General features: G+C 49.0%; 1 protein-coding gene across 1 annotated transcript in view; it reads left to right on the top strand.

Moving 5' to 3' along the window:
• The window catches only part of SLC4A5 (solute carrier family 4 member 5), an 85,229-nt gene that overhangs the window by 49,338 nt on the left and 19,725 nt on the right, over positions 1-16,166 (top strand). Inside the window, exons 7-16 of the mRNA XM_065929582.1 lie at positions 25-80; positions 3,307-3,464; positions 3,900-3,987; positions 4,820-4,974; positions 5,335-5,523; positions 7,181-7,355; positions 9,363-9,496; positions 10,208-10,479; positions 14,728-14,786; positions 15,624-15,824. Coding sequence (XP_065785654.1) covers positions 25-80; positions 3,307-3,464; positions 3,900-3,987; positions 4,820-4,974; positions 5,335-5,523; positions 7,181-7,355; positions 9,363-9,496; positions 10,208-10,479; positions 14,728-14,786; positions 15,624-15,824 — 1,487 coding nt within the window. The remainder of the gene's footprint in view (positions 1-24; positions 81-3,306; positions 3,465-3,899; positions 3,988-4,819; positions 4,975-5,334; positions 5,524-7,180; positions 7,356-9,362; positions 9,497-10,207; positions 10,480-14,727; positions 14,787-15,623; positions 15,825-16,166) is intronic.

Below are 16,166 nucleotides of genomic sequence, written 5' to 3'. Positions count from 1 at the left end.
GACCTCCTTTTCCTTTTCTCCTAGGTCACGCCCAGAGCAGAAGCATGAATGATATTTCTCTCACCCTAAACACCGACCAGGTAGAAAACCCCTGCCTTTGGCTGCAGTGGAGGGCCAGGGCAGGAAGAAGTCTTTGGTTTTAGGGGTGGGGAACCCTATGGGCAAAACTCTAGTCCCATGAAAAAGTGGGGTCCCCAGAAAGGACACAGGTGGGACTCTGGGCAGCCATGGTGACCAACCCTCCATCACTTGGGCTGTGTGCTAGGCCCTGGGGACAGAGAAATGTGATCAGATGAGGTGTCAGCTGTCCTTGAACTGGGAATTTATTGAAGAGACTGCCACACAGAGTTTGCCTCCTGCATGACCCATCCACAAGCACTTTGAATGATGAAGCGGGGACTCGCGTGGGTAGAGAAGCAATGGAGCCTCCCTGTGGAGACGTTAATGGTAGTGAATCAGCTGGACTGAGCAATAGTGTATTATCTTCTCCTTGGCTGGTGCTGGATAAAGTCAATTCTTGTTTCTCACCAGCTTGGCTGAAACCTTGATGAGGTCAGAATCCTGCAAACAGCCCCGGAGCCCCATGACTATGCCCCTGAGGGAAGCCCACAGGAGGCTGCTCTCAATTCCAAACACTCACACCTCAAGGGCAGAAGGTCTTAAGGACCCCTTGCCTGGGCCCCCAGGAGTGGAAAGGAAGGTGAGGAAGGACATCTGAAATTTGGAGAGCTTGGGTGACTTCCAAGGGTTCAAGGCAGCCCCAAGTTTGGGAGCAGGCAAAACAAAAGCATTCCCTCAAGTCAGTGAAGTCAGTGTCTGGATGGCCTTTTGGTGGCCAAAATGGCAAAACAACAATAACAACATCAACCAACATTTGAGGTCCACATATTGCATGGACTACACTATGCAGGGCATTTTCTGTGCATCATGAAGGTACTATGTCATCTTCCCTCCACAGATGAGAGCATAAACGCAGTTAAATAACATACCCAAGTTCATGCAGCTGAAAGGTGGCATGACCATGCTTCGATCCAGACAGTCTGACTCTAGAGCCCTTAATTTGGGACTGACTTAGGAAGGAGTACCCTGGAATATTATTTAGAGAAGAACCCCACTTTACTGTCGTCATGGGCAGACAGTTGAGCCGTGACAAGAAAGCACTGACCAGTGAAAGTTTTTCACAACCTATTTTTTTTACTGCCTAAGTGGTAACGAGGATACTATCCTCTCCTTTCCCCAAGCAGAGCTGCCTTTCACTGAGGGGCTGGAGCCCAACGCCAGGCATAGCGTCCAGTTCTCCTCACCGGCTATAGGATGCTGCTTCTCAGTGTTTGAGGCAGCAGTTGGCTTGCTGTGGGGGCAACAGTTAGTACAACAGTGGGTTTCTTTAGGTGCATCTTTTTTTTAACCACTCCACATCGGCCCTGAGTTCCAGTGAGTCCCCAGTGGGCAGTGATGGGTTCAGACAGTGTGGTTATGTGCAATGACTTGGCAGAGCCGGACTAGAGTCCCCCAGGTTTAGGCAGTGGGGTCAGCAGGACCCTGGTTAGACAGGCCCTCATCCAGACCACCACCCAGCCAGAATGCTCTCATGGTCCATTGCTGGGGTACTACCACCCCCGCCTCCTTACTGGGACCACAGGCCCTGTTTTTGCTCCTCTCTGCTCCTGCTTACATGTGTGCTACATGGGTTCTCCCAGGACACTGTGGTTTCAAAACCTTGTTCTCCAGGACACTCCTACCACCGACCTCTGCTCCAGTCCCCTAGAGCTTCTCCCTGCCTGGTGCCCGGGGACATGGAGTTGGCAGGAGGACAGTGGCTGCCCTGGCATGCTCAGCCCTCCATCCTGAAGAACCCTGCTTATGAATCAGTTGACAGAGCTTGAGACAAAGGGACTTTTTGAGTTCTGGGGATTCTGGCCTTCCCATTAATACCTGCTGTTGCTTCTTCTCACTGCATTAGGGTCCTTGGTGTTGTTGCCTCGGTGGTTTGCAACAGTTTTATGTTTCTGAGTGGTTTTAAGAGATTATAAGGGTGTAGCCCTTACTCAGGAGCCCTTCTGAGGGCTGGTAGAGCCCCAGCCCAGTCTGTATCACGTCCTCTATGAGTCAAATCAGGAAATGGCTGTGGGCCCAAAGGGGCAAGACCTGTGGGCCCAAAGGGGCCATGCCCATGCCTACAGCTGACCCCTCTCCAGGGACAGAGGAACTTATCTTCACTGAGCTTCTGTGCTCACAGGAGAGACTCCCATCAGGTGGGGAGTGGGTGGCAAAATTGTGGCATCCAAGGATCTCTCTGAAGCACTTGCTTGCTCCTTCTGGGCCCTTTCTTCCTTTGTCAGCTACTGTGGACTCCCACCAGCCCTGTGCTACCCAAACGCTCCCTCCCCACCTCTTCCTATGAAACTGTCTCTGTCCCTTGCCCACCCCTTGCTACCCAGAGGGAAAGTGATCTGAAAAACTAATGCACCCTAAGATGTTCAAGATGAAGAAGAGCATGTATGTGACCACCCCTGGGCATTTTCTTCATCTGAGCAGACTCGGGAGGAGTCAGCGTCTTATCCATAGCATGGAAGTCATAACCACAGAGAGTGGGCAGGGGGCTTGTCTCCAGCACCTCTCACATCAGACCGCCCTCACTCTGCCTATTTGACATTTCTGCCCTGAATAGACGCCAGCCAGAGGGACTAGTTGGAGGGCACTTCAATAGTCTCAGCTGGAAAGGCTCAGAAGCTACGAGTTTCCTAGGAGGTCCCCTGGGGGTGACTTGGGGGCACAGAAGTCTCCCATAGACTTGGACCCACAGGTACAGGATTCTCATCAGCCAGGATGCTGGTGGCAAAGAAAACAAAGTCTGTCCACTCTGCCCATCAGGATGGTTTTGTTCCTCCCACAGCCACCAGGGTGAAGGCAAAGACGGAGGGCTGGGCGACGGAGTGTATGAGCTAAGACCCCTGTCTGATTGAGCTGCATCTGGGGGACGAAACCTGCTGTCCAGCAGGCCCGGCTCTCTTTCTGACCCCTCAGCTCATACTTCAGTAGAACAAGGAATGTCCTGGGGGGTCAAGTCATTGCCTGCTCCTTCCCATCTATGAAAGGCTTAGTTGGTCCCTAGGGTTAACCAACTTTGAGTCTGCTCATCTGCAGACTGCAGGAGAGTGTTGGGCTATTTCCTCCAGTCTCTAGAGAAATGCTGGGAGAATTTTGTAAGGTTAGGCCTCCACAGTAGTCTGAATGAGCTGAGTAAGAGCCCAAACCACTGCATATGAGTACCCATGGGTATCTCATGTCCCCCTCACTGACCAGCGGAAAAACAAATTCATGAAGAAGATCCCCAAGGACTCAGAAGCCTCCAATGTGCTCGTGGGCGAGGTGGACTTCCTGGACCAGCCGTTCATCGCCTTCGTACGTCTCATCCAGTCAGCCATGCTGGGAGGTGTGACCGAGGTGCCTGTACCCACCAGGTGAGCGCCGATGACCTCCGCCCACCACAGCCACCCTCGGGGGGCCAGCTGTCCATGCAGTCAGCCAGCAGTGCTGCTGGAGACACCCCTAAAATGAAGAAGGAAAATTAGGGAACTGGCTGGGGGTGGAGATCTGACTGGGGAAGAGTTTTATAGAGTTTATTTAAAATAATCATAAACAAGAAGTAGCCAACATGTGGGAGGGGGGTTGTTGGGTGAGTTCTGGGACACCAGGGCATGGTGAGGATGCCTAGGCAGAAGTGAAGAGGAATGTATCTCCAAAGCAAATATGGGATTCATGGGAGCAAATATGGGAGATGTTTATGGTCAGTTAAAAAGTTGAGAATGGATACTATTTCAGACCAGAAAATCCTTCTCTCCATCTGGTTTTATTTTTCCTGCTCACTTTCTTCCTCCCGTCCATCTTCTTTGCAGATTTCTGTTCATACTGCTGGGACCTTCTGGGAGAGCAAAATCCTACAATGAAATTGGCCGTGCCATTGCAACCCTCATGGTGGATGACGTAAGTGCCACGAGAAGCAGGTACTCCTGAATGTCATGGCTCCTGCATCAAACATTGTGCCTTCATTCATTCACTTATTCAACAATCACATTTGAGCATCTCCTGTATGCCAGGCCCTGTACAGGTGTGAGGATTATGACTTGGGAATAGTCACTGCCCTTTAGGAGCACCAGTCAAGTGGGAGACACAGCCCGACAATCCTAGAGTGAACCACATGCCAACTGCCCAGGCAGTCAGGGGCCCCTTCACACACGATGGAGCTATATAGTTAAGGGTGAGCACAAGCTTAGGAGGCAGGCATTCCAGGCAAAGGGAACTAGGGCCACGGCTCAGAGATGGAGAGCTGGATATAAGTGGTTTGATATAGGCTCAGTGGAAGAGTTTCAAGAGCAGAAGGTGACACCAAAGAGGGAGCCAGAGCCTGTAGGCAGAGTTGAGAGTTGACCATCTGTGATGGGGAGACTAGGGGAGTTTAGAAATGAGCATGACCCAATCAGATCTGTAAAGTCAGAAAGAACATGCTGGAGACAGTGCGGAATGATGCAGCCTGACCCTCCAAAGATGAAGGGCTGGGACATAAAACAGAGTTGAAATACCTGAGCCCCTTTGATTGGGCTGTCCATGGGTTTTCTGAGGAGCTTGCTCTGTGGGAAGCTGAGAGCAGGAAGTTAACTCAACCCAGGTCAGATGACTGGGATACAGAGACCTGGCTTTCAGGTCCAGGAGGCACCTTTCTTTGAAAGCACATGCAGTGTGCCCCAAGGAGGTGGATGAGATGGGGACGGCAGCAAGGCAGTGGCCCTCTCTCTTCCTACACCTCTCTCCCTGCCAGCTCTTCAGCGATGTGGCCTACAAGGCCCGGAATCGAGAGGATCTGATCGCGGGGATCGATGAGTTTCTGGACGAGGTCATCGTGCTTCCCCCGGGAGAATGGGACCCAAATATCCGAATTGAGCCACCCAAGAAGGTGCCTTCTGCTGACAAGAGGTGTGTGTGAATGAGCGGTGGCAAGTGGGGAAGTGATGCAGAGGGAGCTTTCAGTCTGTTCCTTTCTGATTTGGGTTTGAAAAAAAGACATTAGCACACATGGGTTTATACTTTTTTTTCCTCCAGTTTTATTTCTTAAAAAAAAAAAATCAGAAGCAAATATGCTGCATGTGAACATCTGTAAAACCTGGGTGACCTGTGATGGGGTATTGCTGGATCCTTTTATGTCTTTTTCTCTGTATTTTAAGATATTTGATGATTGTAGCTGAAGAGGTTAAGGGTGTGATGAGGCCAGTCCTGGAGATGCTGAGCTCTTCCCAGGATTGGGAGCCCTACTGCCCACTGTCCCCATTCTTCCAGGAAGTCCGTGTTCTCCATGACTGAATTAGGCCAGATGAACGGCTCCGTGGCCGGAGGTGGCGGGGGAGCTGCTGGAGGCGGCGCTGCAGGCAGCGGAGGTGGCGGCGGGGCCGGTGGAGGGAGCAGTGCGGATGATGGAGAGATGCCAACCGTGCATGAAGTCGGGGAAGAACTGATCTGGACAGGAAGGTGCCCACTCCAGGCCTGACGGCCACGCCAGCTGTCTTATTAGATTCCTCCGCTCCTTTTAGGAATCTTCTCCTCTGTCTGCAGCACCCACTCCAGGCCTTGGAGTCTGACCACTGCACGCTTTTCCTCCCTTGCTTGCAAAGCTCCTCCTGGATCCGACAGGAAAGGGGAAGCACGCAGAAAGTGAAGGAACCCAGACTTTTCTTAGAACACCTTCTGTTACCTGTATTCATCTTCTAGGGCTGCAGAAACAAATATCACAGACTAGGTGACTTAAACAATAGAAATTTATTCTCTCGAAGTTCTAGAGTCTGGAAGTTCCAAATCAAGGTGTCAGCAGGGCCAGGCTCCCTCTGAGATTCTGGGCAGACTCCTTCCTTGCCTCTCCCTCGCTTCTGGTGGGGGCCAGCAGTCATTGCTGCTTCTTGCCATGCATCCTGCCTGTGTCCTCGCATGGTGTTCTGCCTGTGTTTCTGTCTTCATATAGCATTTTCCCCTTCTTGTGAAGTTACCAGTCATGTTGGATTAGGGTCCCCATAATGACTTCATCTTAACTTGATTTCATGGGCAAAGACTCTGTTTCCAAATGAGGTCACATTTACAGGTTAGAATTTTGATACATTTTTGGGGGGACACAATTCAGTCTATAACAGTACCTTTTGAATTTTTAACCTTATGTTACCTAGTCAAAAAACTTGTTTTAAAAGAAAACAATAGAAGATTTTCCTGGCTTGTTTGGGTTTCTTTGCCAGCTTTTAGAATAACTTGGGTTGATCTGAATTTAGGAAAGGACAGAATCAGTCCTGCAAAGCTATGACTTTGAGAAGAGGGTTACGTTTTATATGCCTTTGGCTCTCTGCCAGCCAGTGTTTCCCAACTTTACCCACTCCCTACCCCCATCCTCACCCAGGGGACATTTGGCAATTTCAGAGACATTTTTTGTTTGTCCCAATTGGAGGGGAGACGATACTGTTATCTAGCAGATAGAGATTATCTAGCAGATAGAGACCAAGGATGCTGCTCAATGTCCTCTGATGCACAGGACTGCCCTCCCCGCTAACAAAGGATTATCTAGTCTAAAATGTCAGTAGATCCAAGGTTGAAAAGCCCTGCTGTATGCTAAACCCTGCTCACTGTGTTTGGAGCTTTGGAGAATAGCGTCCCCAATAAACACTCTCCCTAAACCTTACATTTCCCACGTGTTTGTTCCACAAAGTAAATAAAACAATTGTAAGGTTCAGAATCTGCCTTTGATGAATCAGCTATAAACCAAGATCTCTCCATCTCCTAACGCTGGACGCATGTTTACCAAGCACAGGAACCCTGCAGATAATCAGGGACACAAGGAAGATGGCCATCTTTGGACCCCAGGATTTCCATTCCCTGTGGAGTGTTAGGTCTGCCCCCAAGACATGATCCCATAAGGCCTTCCCTCTCCCACTCGGGCTGTCTGACCACCCTTCCCAGTGGAGATGGTGGGTCTGAGGAGAGAATTCTTCCCTGGTGTGAAATGTTCTGGTGAAAAGATCCTTTCCCCCATCCACCCCTAGTCAAGTTCCCTTCCTTGCCACAGGCCCTGCAGGCTCCTGGGAATAGCTCTGCCCCTACGCTGGTGTTTGTGGTGAGAAAGCAAAATCTCTGGGCCTGTCTTGAGCAGGTTCTTCGGCGGCCTGTGTCTCGATGTCAAGAGGAAGCTGCCCTGGTTCCCAAGTGACTTCTACGATGGCTTCCACATTCAGTCCATCTCTGCCATCCTATTCATCTACCTCGGCTGCATTACCAACGCGATCACCTTTGGTGGGCTTCTGGGAGATGCCACTGACAATTATCAGGTGTGTGTAAATTGGAGACGTGAGTGCAAATCTCAGAAAAATCTGTTGCCACAAGATGGTGGTAAGAAGCTACAAGCCATAATCCCAGAACCAAGGTAAGGATTCCATCTACCATTCAGGGTCAGTCATCACCTTTTGCAACCCTTTGTGCTTCAAAAAAAAAAAAAAAAAAGTAATAACAAGCTGATATAACTGAAAAGTCTAGAGCTAAATCATATTACTAAAGACCAAATTTAAAGATGATGTAAGTAGATCAAATGTTTAAGGGGAAATCATCTGCTTTGGTATTTGATATCTTTCCCACCGATGCTTGAATGAATTTAGTCATCACAATTAATTGAGTTGCTAATTGTGACCTTCTTCCCATACTTTTTAAAAAACATAACCTTAAATTCTTAGCTTGAAGTTAAGATATTTTTAGAAATGTCTATCATGACAATAAGACAGGTCTCCCTGGGGAAAACAGTTTAACAGCGACACTAGCCTGAGACCCAGACAAGGGCCTTCTCTAATGGGGGCCTTCAGGATAGCACCCCTGGAAAGCTCAGAGTACCAAGGTGAAGACCCATTTTCCTAGATAAATTGAAATGAGTGCCTATCTCCAGCCCACACCACTCTCCTGAGCAGCAGGTTCAATATCCAACTGCCTCCTGGGCATGTCCACATCGCTGCTCCTTGGGATTCCCCAGCTCACAGGGCCAACATTGCATCTATTGTCTTCCCTCCAGACCTGTTGCTACCCCAGCCAATGAGCAAGACAATGGTTAACCCAGATATTCACACATCATCCTTGACTCATAAATCCCAGTGTTCCCCAGTAGTCCTCATGACATGGTCCTCCTTGCCTCTCAAGCCTCATCTCCCAGTTATTCCCCTTCTCAGATTTCTGGCCTCGCTCATCTGCATTGATTTCCATCAATCCCGATCATCTTTCAGGTTTTCAAAGCCAGGCTCCCTTTCAGCTCCAGCCTCTGTACACTCTGTTCCCTTTTCCCAGACCACACTCTTTCTCATCACTCTACTTACCCTATGCTCCTGGTCTATTCTCGGCTCAATTTTGGGGCCTCAGCTTCAGTGTATCTACCTCTTAGGAGGCTTTCCTGACCACCCTTTACTCCTACTGTGTGCTCCTGTGACACCCTTATCTTATCCCAGCTTATCACGTTTCTTGGCAGTGGTTCTTAATAAGAGATGATTTTGACCCCTAGGAGACATTGGGTAACATCTAGAGACAATTTGAAGTTATTATAACTGGGAGGTGAGGTGCTACTGTGATGCTAATAAACATCCTACAATGCACAGGGCAGCCCCCCACAACAAAGAATGATCTAGCCTAAAATGTAAGTAGTGCTGAAGTTGAGAAACTCTTCTATGTGGAAATTGCCTAGTTACTTGTCTGTATCTCCCACTAGAATGAAGATGTATTTTCTTGTTTGCTCATGGGTCCTCAATACCTAGCACAATGACTGATGCATAGTTGGCCCTTAATGGGTTTTGAATGAACGAGTGATCTGATCTCTAAAAGCACCTACTAGGTCTTTGAATGAAAAAGTGATTGGGTAGATGAATGGGCTGTCCTCTGGGAGTAAAACGGGCGTGGGGTACAAGCACAACCATTGGCAGCCCTGTTTTTGAAGCCCTGCTGCTGCTGCTAAGTCACTTCAGCCGTGTCTGACTCTCTGCAACCCCATAGACGGCAGCCCACCAGGCTCCTCTGTCCCTGGGATTCTCCAAGCAAGAACACTGGAGAGGATTGCCATTTCCTTCTCCATCTGAGGCCCTAGTATGCCAAAAGGAAGTCATATGGGACCTAGAATTAGGGAGAGTGACGCTGGCAACTGTGGGAGGTTGTGGAGTCAGAGATGGGGAGAGAATTTGAGGAGCAGAGGCCCCAGGACAAAGGACAAGCACTGTGGCCTGAGCCCTTGCCGAGATAACTGGGCTCTCGCTTGTTGGAGAGGCTCCTTCTCATGCCTCTATTGAGCCTCACACTCCTTGTGCCCCCAGGGAGTGATGGAGAGTTTCCTGGGCACTGCCATGGCTGGCTCCTTGTTCTGCCTCTTCTCGGGACAGCCTCTCATCATACTCAGCAGCACGGGACCCATCCTCATCTTTGAGAAGCTCCTCTTCGACTTCAGCAAGTAGGTGCCCTTCAGCCCTCCCCCTCCCCCTCCACTACCCCCCCAACCGCCCCCTGTCTGCTCCTCACTTGCAGCAGTTATGCGGGGGTAGGGAGGAGCCCAGAGTGGGAGATGGGGTGGGAAGTTACCAAAACTGTCTTTACCTGTAGGAGGCGCTGCGAAGTGGTCCATCCTGACTCCCCTCCGCTACCTGCCTTAAAGCTACTTTAGTGCAAATTAGCAAAGCGCATAGGGAGAAATCCAGGCAAGACAAGAAGAGAGCATTCACACCACTAGCAGAGTGAGCAATTATGACTTGAAAGCCAATGCAGTGTATAAAAAGTTTCAGGCCGGAGGTTGGAAGGCTATACCCTGACTCAGACAGTTGTGGGCTCAGTTGCTGCACCTACAACCTGAGCCCATTTCTAAGGCCTGCTCCAGATCGGTCATTCTGAAATTCCCTGTTTTCATTCACTCTGGCTGTTTGTTACCAAATGTTTCAGAACGGAAGTGTGTGAGCACCTTTCTGCCACCCCATGAGATCCTTGCCCCAGAATTCTCAAAGACCAGACAACCCCACCCAGGACCTGCCCTCGTTCCCAGTCCTCTTGTAGCTCCCAGGAGGGTGTCTGTGCCCCAGGAGGAGCAGAGGAGCCCCCCAGGGTGGGTCTGGGGAGCTGAGCACAGCCAAGAGCCCTCGGCTGGAGGTCTTCGTTTCCCTCTGCCTTCCAGAGGCAATGGCCTGGACTACATGGAGTTCCGCCTCTGGATTGGCCTGCACTCAGCCGTCCAGTGCCTTATCCTGGTGGCCACAGATGCCAGCTTCGTCATCAAGTATATCACCCGCTTCACTGAGGAGGGTTTCTCCACCCTCATCAGCTTCATCTTCATCTACGACGCCATCAAGAAGATGATTGGTACCTTCAAGTACTACCCCATCAATGTGAACTTTAAGCCTGACTCTATCACCACCTACAAATGTGAATGCGTCGCCCCTGACACAGGTGACCGGTAACCCCAGAGGTGCCCTGGGCCCTCACCCACCACCCACTCCCCCCACAACATCCAGGTCCCTTCTGCCCCCTGTTTCTCTACTCAAATGCAGGAGAGTGAGGCAGCTTGGGAGGGACAGTTCAGCCAAGGGCTTTCTGTCCCAAGAGAGCAAGTACAGGGGCTTACACCAGTTTTTGGAAGGAATCCAAGGGGACAAGACCTCTAATGAGGGTCAAAATCCCAGAACCCAGGGTTATAATCAGGAGGGAGCAGGGACAGTGATACCCTGGGAGAGGAAGGAGGCATGCTTGGCCTCAGCGTGGGGTGATGTGCAGGCTACATCTGTCAGGAGTGTGCTCAGGGGTTCCTGCGTCAGGCCAGAGGCAGACTTGACGGGACCTCAAGTCCCTGCCAGTTACATGAATGCATGACACCGTGAGCTCTCTCTGACGCATCACTGCCAGTGTTACAGCCAAAGGATGAACATCCCTGCAGATGGTGACAGGTCCAGGGTAGAGGGCCAGTCAGGGTGAGGAGAGCCTGGTAACCACGTCACCGAAGAATGATTGGAGAACCTGGGGTTAACCAGATCTTAGAGCGGTATGAGAGAAGGACTGTCATGTCACAGAGGGGCCAGATTCACCCTGTGTGACTATAAGATGCAGAAGGAAGGCTGAGGTTTAACAAAAGCTCCAGGAAGTCAAATGCTGGCTGAATTCAAAGTATAAGTTACAGTGGTGGGAGCCACCACCCTGAGAGGTAGGGGTCCCCTCAGGTGGTAGCAGACTACTTGGACACTACCTGGATATCCATCTGCCAGAGGTCTCTTAGAAAGGATCCCTGCTCTGGGTGGGAGGCTAAATCAACCAACTTGTCAATCTGATAATACTCAGTGCCATTCCTGTGAAGTTCCTTTCTGATCAAAGAAGTATCATCTGTAGTGTTAGGACTTTCCGTTCGAGAACCACTGGCCTCCTTCATAGTCGTAATCATGCCCCTAGGAGTCTTCAGTGGGATGCACCCAGAGTGCCCAGGATGCTGTAACAGCAGAGGCTAGAGGGACATCCACGTATCTCCTAGCACCACCAGGCTGGACTCACAGAGCAAACTGAGGTCCAGAGATACCCAAGGTCACACCAGTTTCTTAGCTGTAGAAGAGAGGGTATCAGTGCTGGCCCTGCTGGTCTCATGGGATGCTTGTGAGGTTTTCATATCTATACTCAGACTGGGTTGGAATTGCACATAAGTAGACACTGTGTTGTTCAGCACCTTAATACATATGATTGATTAAAAATAATTGATCATAAGTCAACCAAAATATTTGTTGCACAATTACCATGCACTCTACCTTAGACTAGGCCTTATAAAGTTTTCTGACCTCAGAGAATGTGGTTTTGGTTGTATGCTCTCACCCTCTGTCACTGCACTGAATTTGTACAGATGTCTAGACCTAATTTTTTCTTTTTTTTTTCTCTATCACTAATTTTGAGGTATTTCATTAAAATCCAGCAGTAGGTGAAGCTGTCCTTCACCCTGAGCCAGGGCATGTTGCTTGCTCAGGAGACTGAGGCGATCCCACCTGCTGGCTCTTGTCATCATACCCTAGAGTAAATCCCGCCTCTGTGGGCCAAGCCCCACTGGGTCACTTTCATTTTCTGCTCACACACTTTGAACTACAGATCCGTCGCATTAAATACACATGTTCCCACAAACGTGGCTTTTAGAACTACACATGCTTGATTTCTTTCAGAAATGGTCCAAATTCTGAGGTCATATGGACATTCTGGGAATCATCTATCCACAGGAGAAACCAAATATAGGGGTTCCCTAGGAACAGGGAATGTAAGCATGAAAGGACATATAAGGTAGGATTTGAGAACCATTATCGAATCCACCTAACTCCAAATAGCATCTGGTCTGACCTGGCCCAGGCCCCTAATGTCACTGCATTCTTTCGGGTCATGCTATTGCCTTGGTTCTCAAAGTTGGTCCCTAGACACATCATGAGCACTATCTGGGAACTTGTTAGGAATGCGGACTCTCAGGCTCCACCCCAGACCTGCTGAATCAGAAACTGGGGGGTAGAGCCAGTTGCATATTAACAAGCCTTCTGGGTGATTCTCATGCTTAAGTTTGAGAACCACAGCTCTACGAAACCAAATCATTATTAGCAACTAGCGCTGCTGAGATTAGGTTGTCAGTTTCTTCATGAATAGTAAATGAATAGGAAACAGGACAAGTTAGTTTTGATTAGGAGAATATAAAAGGGAAGATTCTAGATGTTTAGCAGACTAGAGTGAGGGAGCTAACTAGGATGGTTTCTTTCCCAGTCCATGGGTCACTCATTTTCTAATAGTTCCATAATCCTAGTGTTACTGCAAAACCCAGTTTGACCATGGCACTCTCACTCTTTATCACAAGAGCTTCTTTGGGGGCACTCTTTTTAATTTAATCTTGTTTCCATTGTAACTGATTTGTATTCTGTTTATGGATGCTGCATACACTGACTTGGCTGCTTTCAATCCCAAGTGAGTACCACTTTGTAAACACTAGAATTTAAAACTATTTGATAGCTGTAACTTTTCTGGGATTTTCCATGTTATAGTTCTTCCTTCATCTCCAAGTGACTTTCAAATAAACCTTATATTGTTCTCAATATCAAAGAATGATAAAGCCTAAGCAGAAGACATCAAAAGAAAACCTGGTCTGACAACTTGGGCTATAGAACGGCACTGCACTCCCCAGCTCAGGTGTTAGCTGGGAGTTCTGTAGCATTTGTGCGTGTAGCCCTGAGTCAGCCTTCCTGCCCGCCTTCTCTGCTCCATTGTTAGCTGTGCATCATGTTCTTTCGGTCAGTAGTATGAGGAAAGGCAGCAGCTGTCCTTGATTTCTCTTCAGAATAATGTAGCAAACCTCTGGGTTTGTAGAACTTCTCAAAATATTCTGCTATGGATCAAGACTGAATTCCTTAGCCACTCCCAGCTACAAATGCCCAAGTATGGGCCACATTAAAGGGTCCTTGATCACATCCACCCCATGACAGTTTATTGGAGGTTGCAGGATGCTTCAAGAATAGCCTCTTCTTCGCTTTGGGTTCCTAACCAGAGCCAGCAGGAGCCACACGGGGCTTGTGATGCATTTCAGGTCATTGCCAGCCAACTGGCTGGGCCTCCCTTCCTGCTGAAGTCAGCCACAGAGGAAGAGTTGAGTCAGCCTTCGTTTGGAAGGCAAGGAGGCTCTGGCCCTTCCCCTTCACCCGTGCAGTGCAGGAGCAAGAGAGATGGCAACAAGCAGCCCTCCAAAGCTGCCTGTTAATAAATGGCCGTATCCCCCAGGGACGGGGGTTATAGTTCCTCCCAACTCATCTCATGGCCCCGGAAAGGAACCCTTCTCTGCTGCACTCACTCAGGGCACGGAGGCTGGGGCAGGGAGCGTGGACAAGGGATCCAGAGTGAGCAGCTGAGAGCAGCACCTCTGGGGTCCTGATTCTCCTTCTGGTCCTGGATCCAGCTTTAATTTTCCTCGGCAGACACTTAAGGGGCAGATTAGGAAAGATATCAAACAAGTTCTTGCAGGCCCAGCTGACCTAAAAAACCCAAACAAAATACAAATGGAGAGGGCAGGAACGAAGGGAAGTGTAATTTGAAAGGGAGCAGAGCAGGAAAGGAAGCTCTCTGTCTAGAGTTGGGAGGTGGGTCGGCTTCAGCCAGCCTGTCTGGGATAGATAGGCTCCTTCAAGTAGGAGTTGTGTGACCTTGGGCAATGGGCAGGTTACTTAGCCTCTCTGGGCCTCAGTTACCTCATCTTTCCAATGGGAGGTTTCTTGGGGATTTAGGAACTTAGCAAGATGATGTGTTTAAGTGTTTGGCATAATGCATGGCAAAGAGTAAGTTCTTTGAAGATGTTTTTTAAAGTCTAAGAGCAGAGACATTGGTCAGGTGAGTGGTAGGGTTTCATAAGGCACATTATTTACCCACTTGTGTTAGAGTTTTGTCTTGGCAGCAGTTTTTAAAGCCAGCCGTTTGAAATCAGACAGGATCTGTCCTAACCTGATACAGCTAGTCTATCAGAACTGTGGCCTAGGGTCCCTCCCCAGGCAAAGTGAGAAGAGTGAAGAGGGGCAGCTACTCTCTCAGTAAAAGCCAGTCTTTGGCCCTAAGGCACTGGAAGGAAATGTGAAAGGGTGGGGCCCAGGGTGGGGTGCAGGCTCCCCACCCAGCAGTCGATGACCCTTCCCAATGCCCTTTGCTCATCCACAGCAAATACAACCGTGTTCAATGCTTCAGCCACGCTGCCACCAAATACCAACACTTCTCTGGTAAGTCCTTTCCTCTTATTTCAGACATTTAAGGGATTTTGTCTGTAGGAGAACTGTGAATACCACATTGCCGAGGCGTGTGAACATAGGGTGGCATCATTCATTGGGGACCATCATTATATCAAACTACCACTCTTCTCTTAATACAAACATACATAATGGCTAGTGGCAAGCATCTGTTTAGTTCATTATGTGGGTTCCTGAATATCTGCACATTAATTTTTCAAAATATAAATTTTTAAATAAATTACTTTTTATTATATTTAGAGACAGGTATATGAATGTATGTATACATACATACTTAGGAACATATATATATGAATATGTATAGGAATGTATATTATATAGACATACGTGATTGTTTTGTGTGCCCTGGATTTTAAGCATCTGGGATACCAAAGGTCAAGTGACTGAAGTGACTAACCTTATAGAAGTCTGACAAGGGTGGGGTGTGAGCCCCAGTTTGTGAAAGGGTGTTCAAAGAGGAAGGAAAGGGGGGGATACATGTGAGACACTCCAGGAAGGCGGTGTGGACAGGACCCATGGTTGACTGGGATGGGAGCCAGACCTGCACTTTTCCTCCGAACATAGCAGTACCTCCTAGAACACAATGAAGAAGCACGTGTCAGCTTCTGACCTTCCCAGGGAGCCTCCTGCTTGTCATTCCTGTCCCCAGAAGCATAGCTCTGTTGCTGGGCACCATCATGGGGCGGGAGAGCTGGGACCCCCCTGCGAGCATGGGAGGGCTGTGTGGGCTGCCTGGAAGCTGCAGGTATGAGGACACAGCTGACCTGCCAGGAAGGCCCTGACTGTTTCTCTCCTGTCTTGGTCTCCAAGTACAATCCTCTTAACCTCACAGCGCTGGACTGGTCCCTGTTGAGCAAAAAGGAGTGTTTGAACTATGGTGGACGCCTCCTTGGTAATTCCTGCCAGTTCATCCCAGACCTGGCACTCATGTCATTCATCCTTTTCTTCGGGACATACTCCATGACCCTGACCCTGAAGAAGTTCAAATTCAGCCGTTACTTCCCTACAAAGGTAACTTCACCCTGCAGTTAGAAGGGGGCCTCTCGTCAGACAGTCCATGTGGCGGCCTCTGCTGAGTCCCTGAGAGGGTTCTGGTCCATGTGATGGGTCCACATCAGCTCCTGCTCACTGATGGGTTTTTTTTGTTAAGAGCACAGACTTCGTAGTCAGAGAGAACTGGGTTCCTTTGTTGTCAAGTCCTCATGACAACACTTGATATTATCAGACTTTTTTCTTTAGCCTAGTAGTATATTGTGGTTTTCTTTATTTTATATCCTCAGCGACTAATAAGTTGAAAATCTTTTCATGTGTTTATTGGCCATAAGACCATTGACTTTCTTCTTGTAAGAGACT

Source organism: Muntiacus reevesi, chromosome 3 (assembly GCF_963930625.1).
Source record: "Muntiacus reevesi chromosome 3, mMunRee1.1, whole genome shotgun sequence".
Lineage (NCBI taxonomy): Eukaryota > Metazoa > Chordata > Mammalia > Artiodactyla > Cervidae > Muntiacus > Muntiacus reevesi.
Note: the sequence above shows the minus strand (reverse complement) of the source record. Positions and strands in the feature narration are given on the sequence as shown.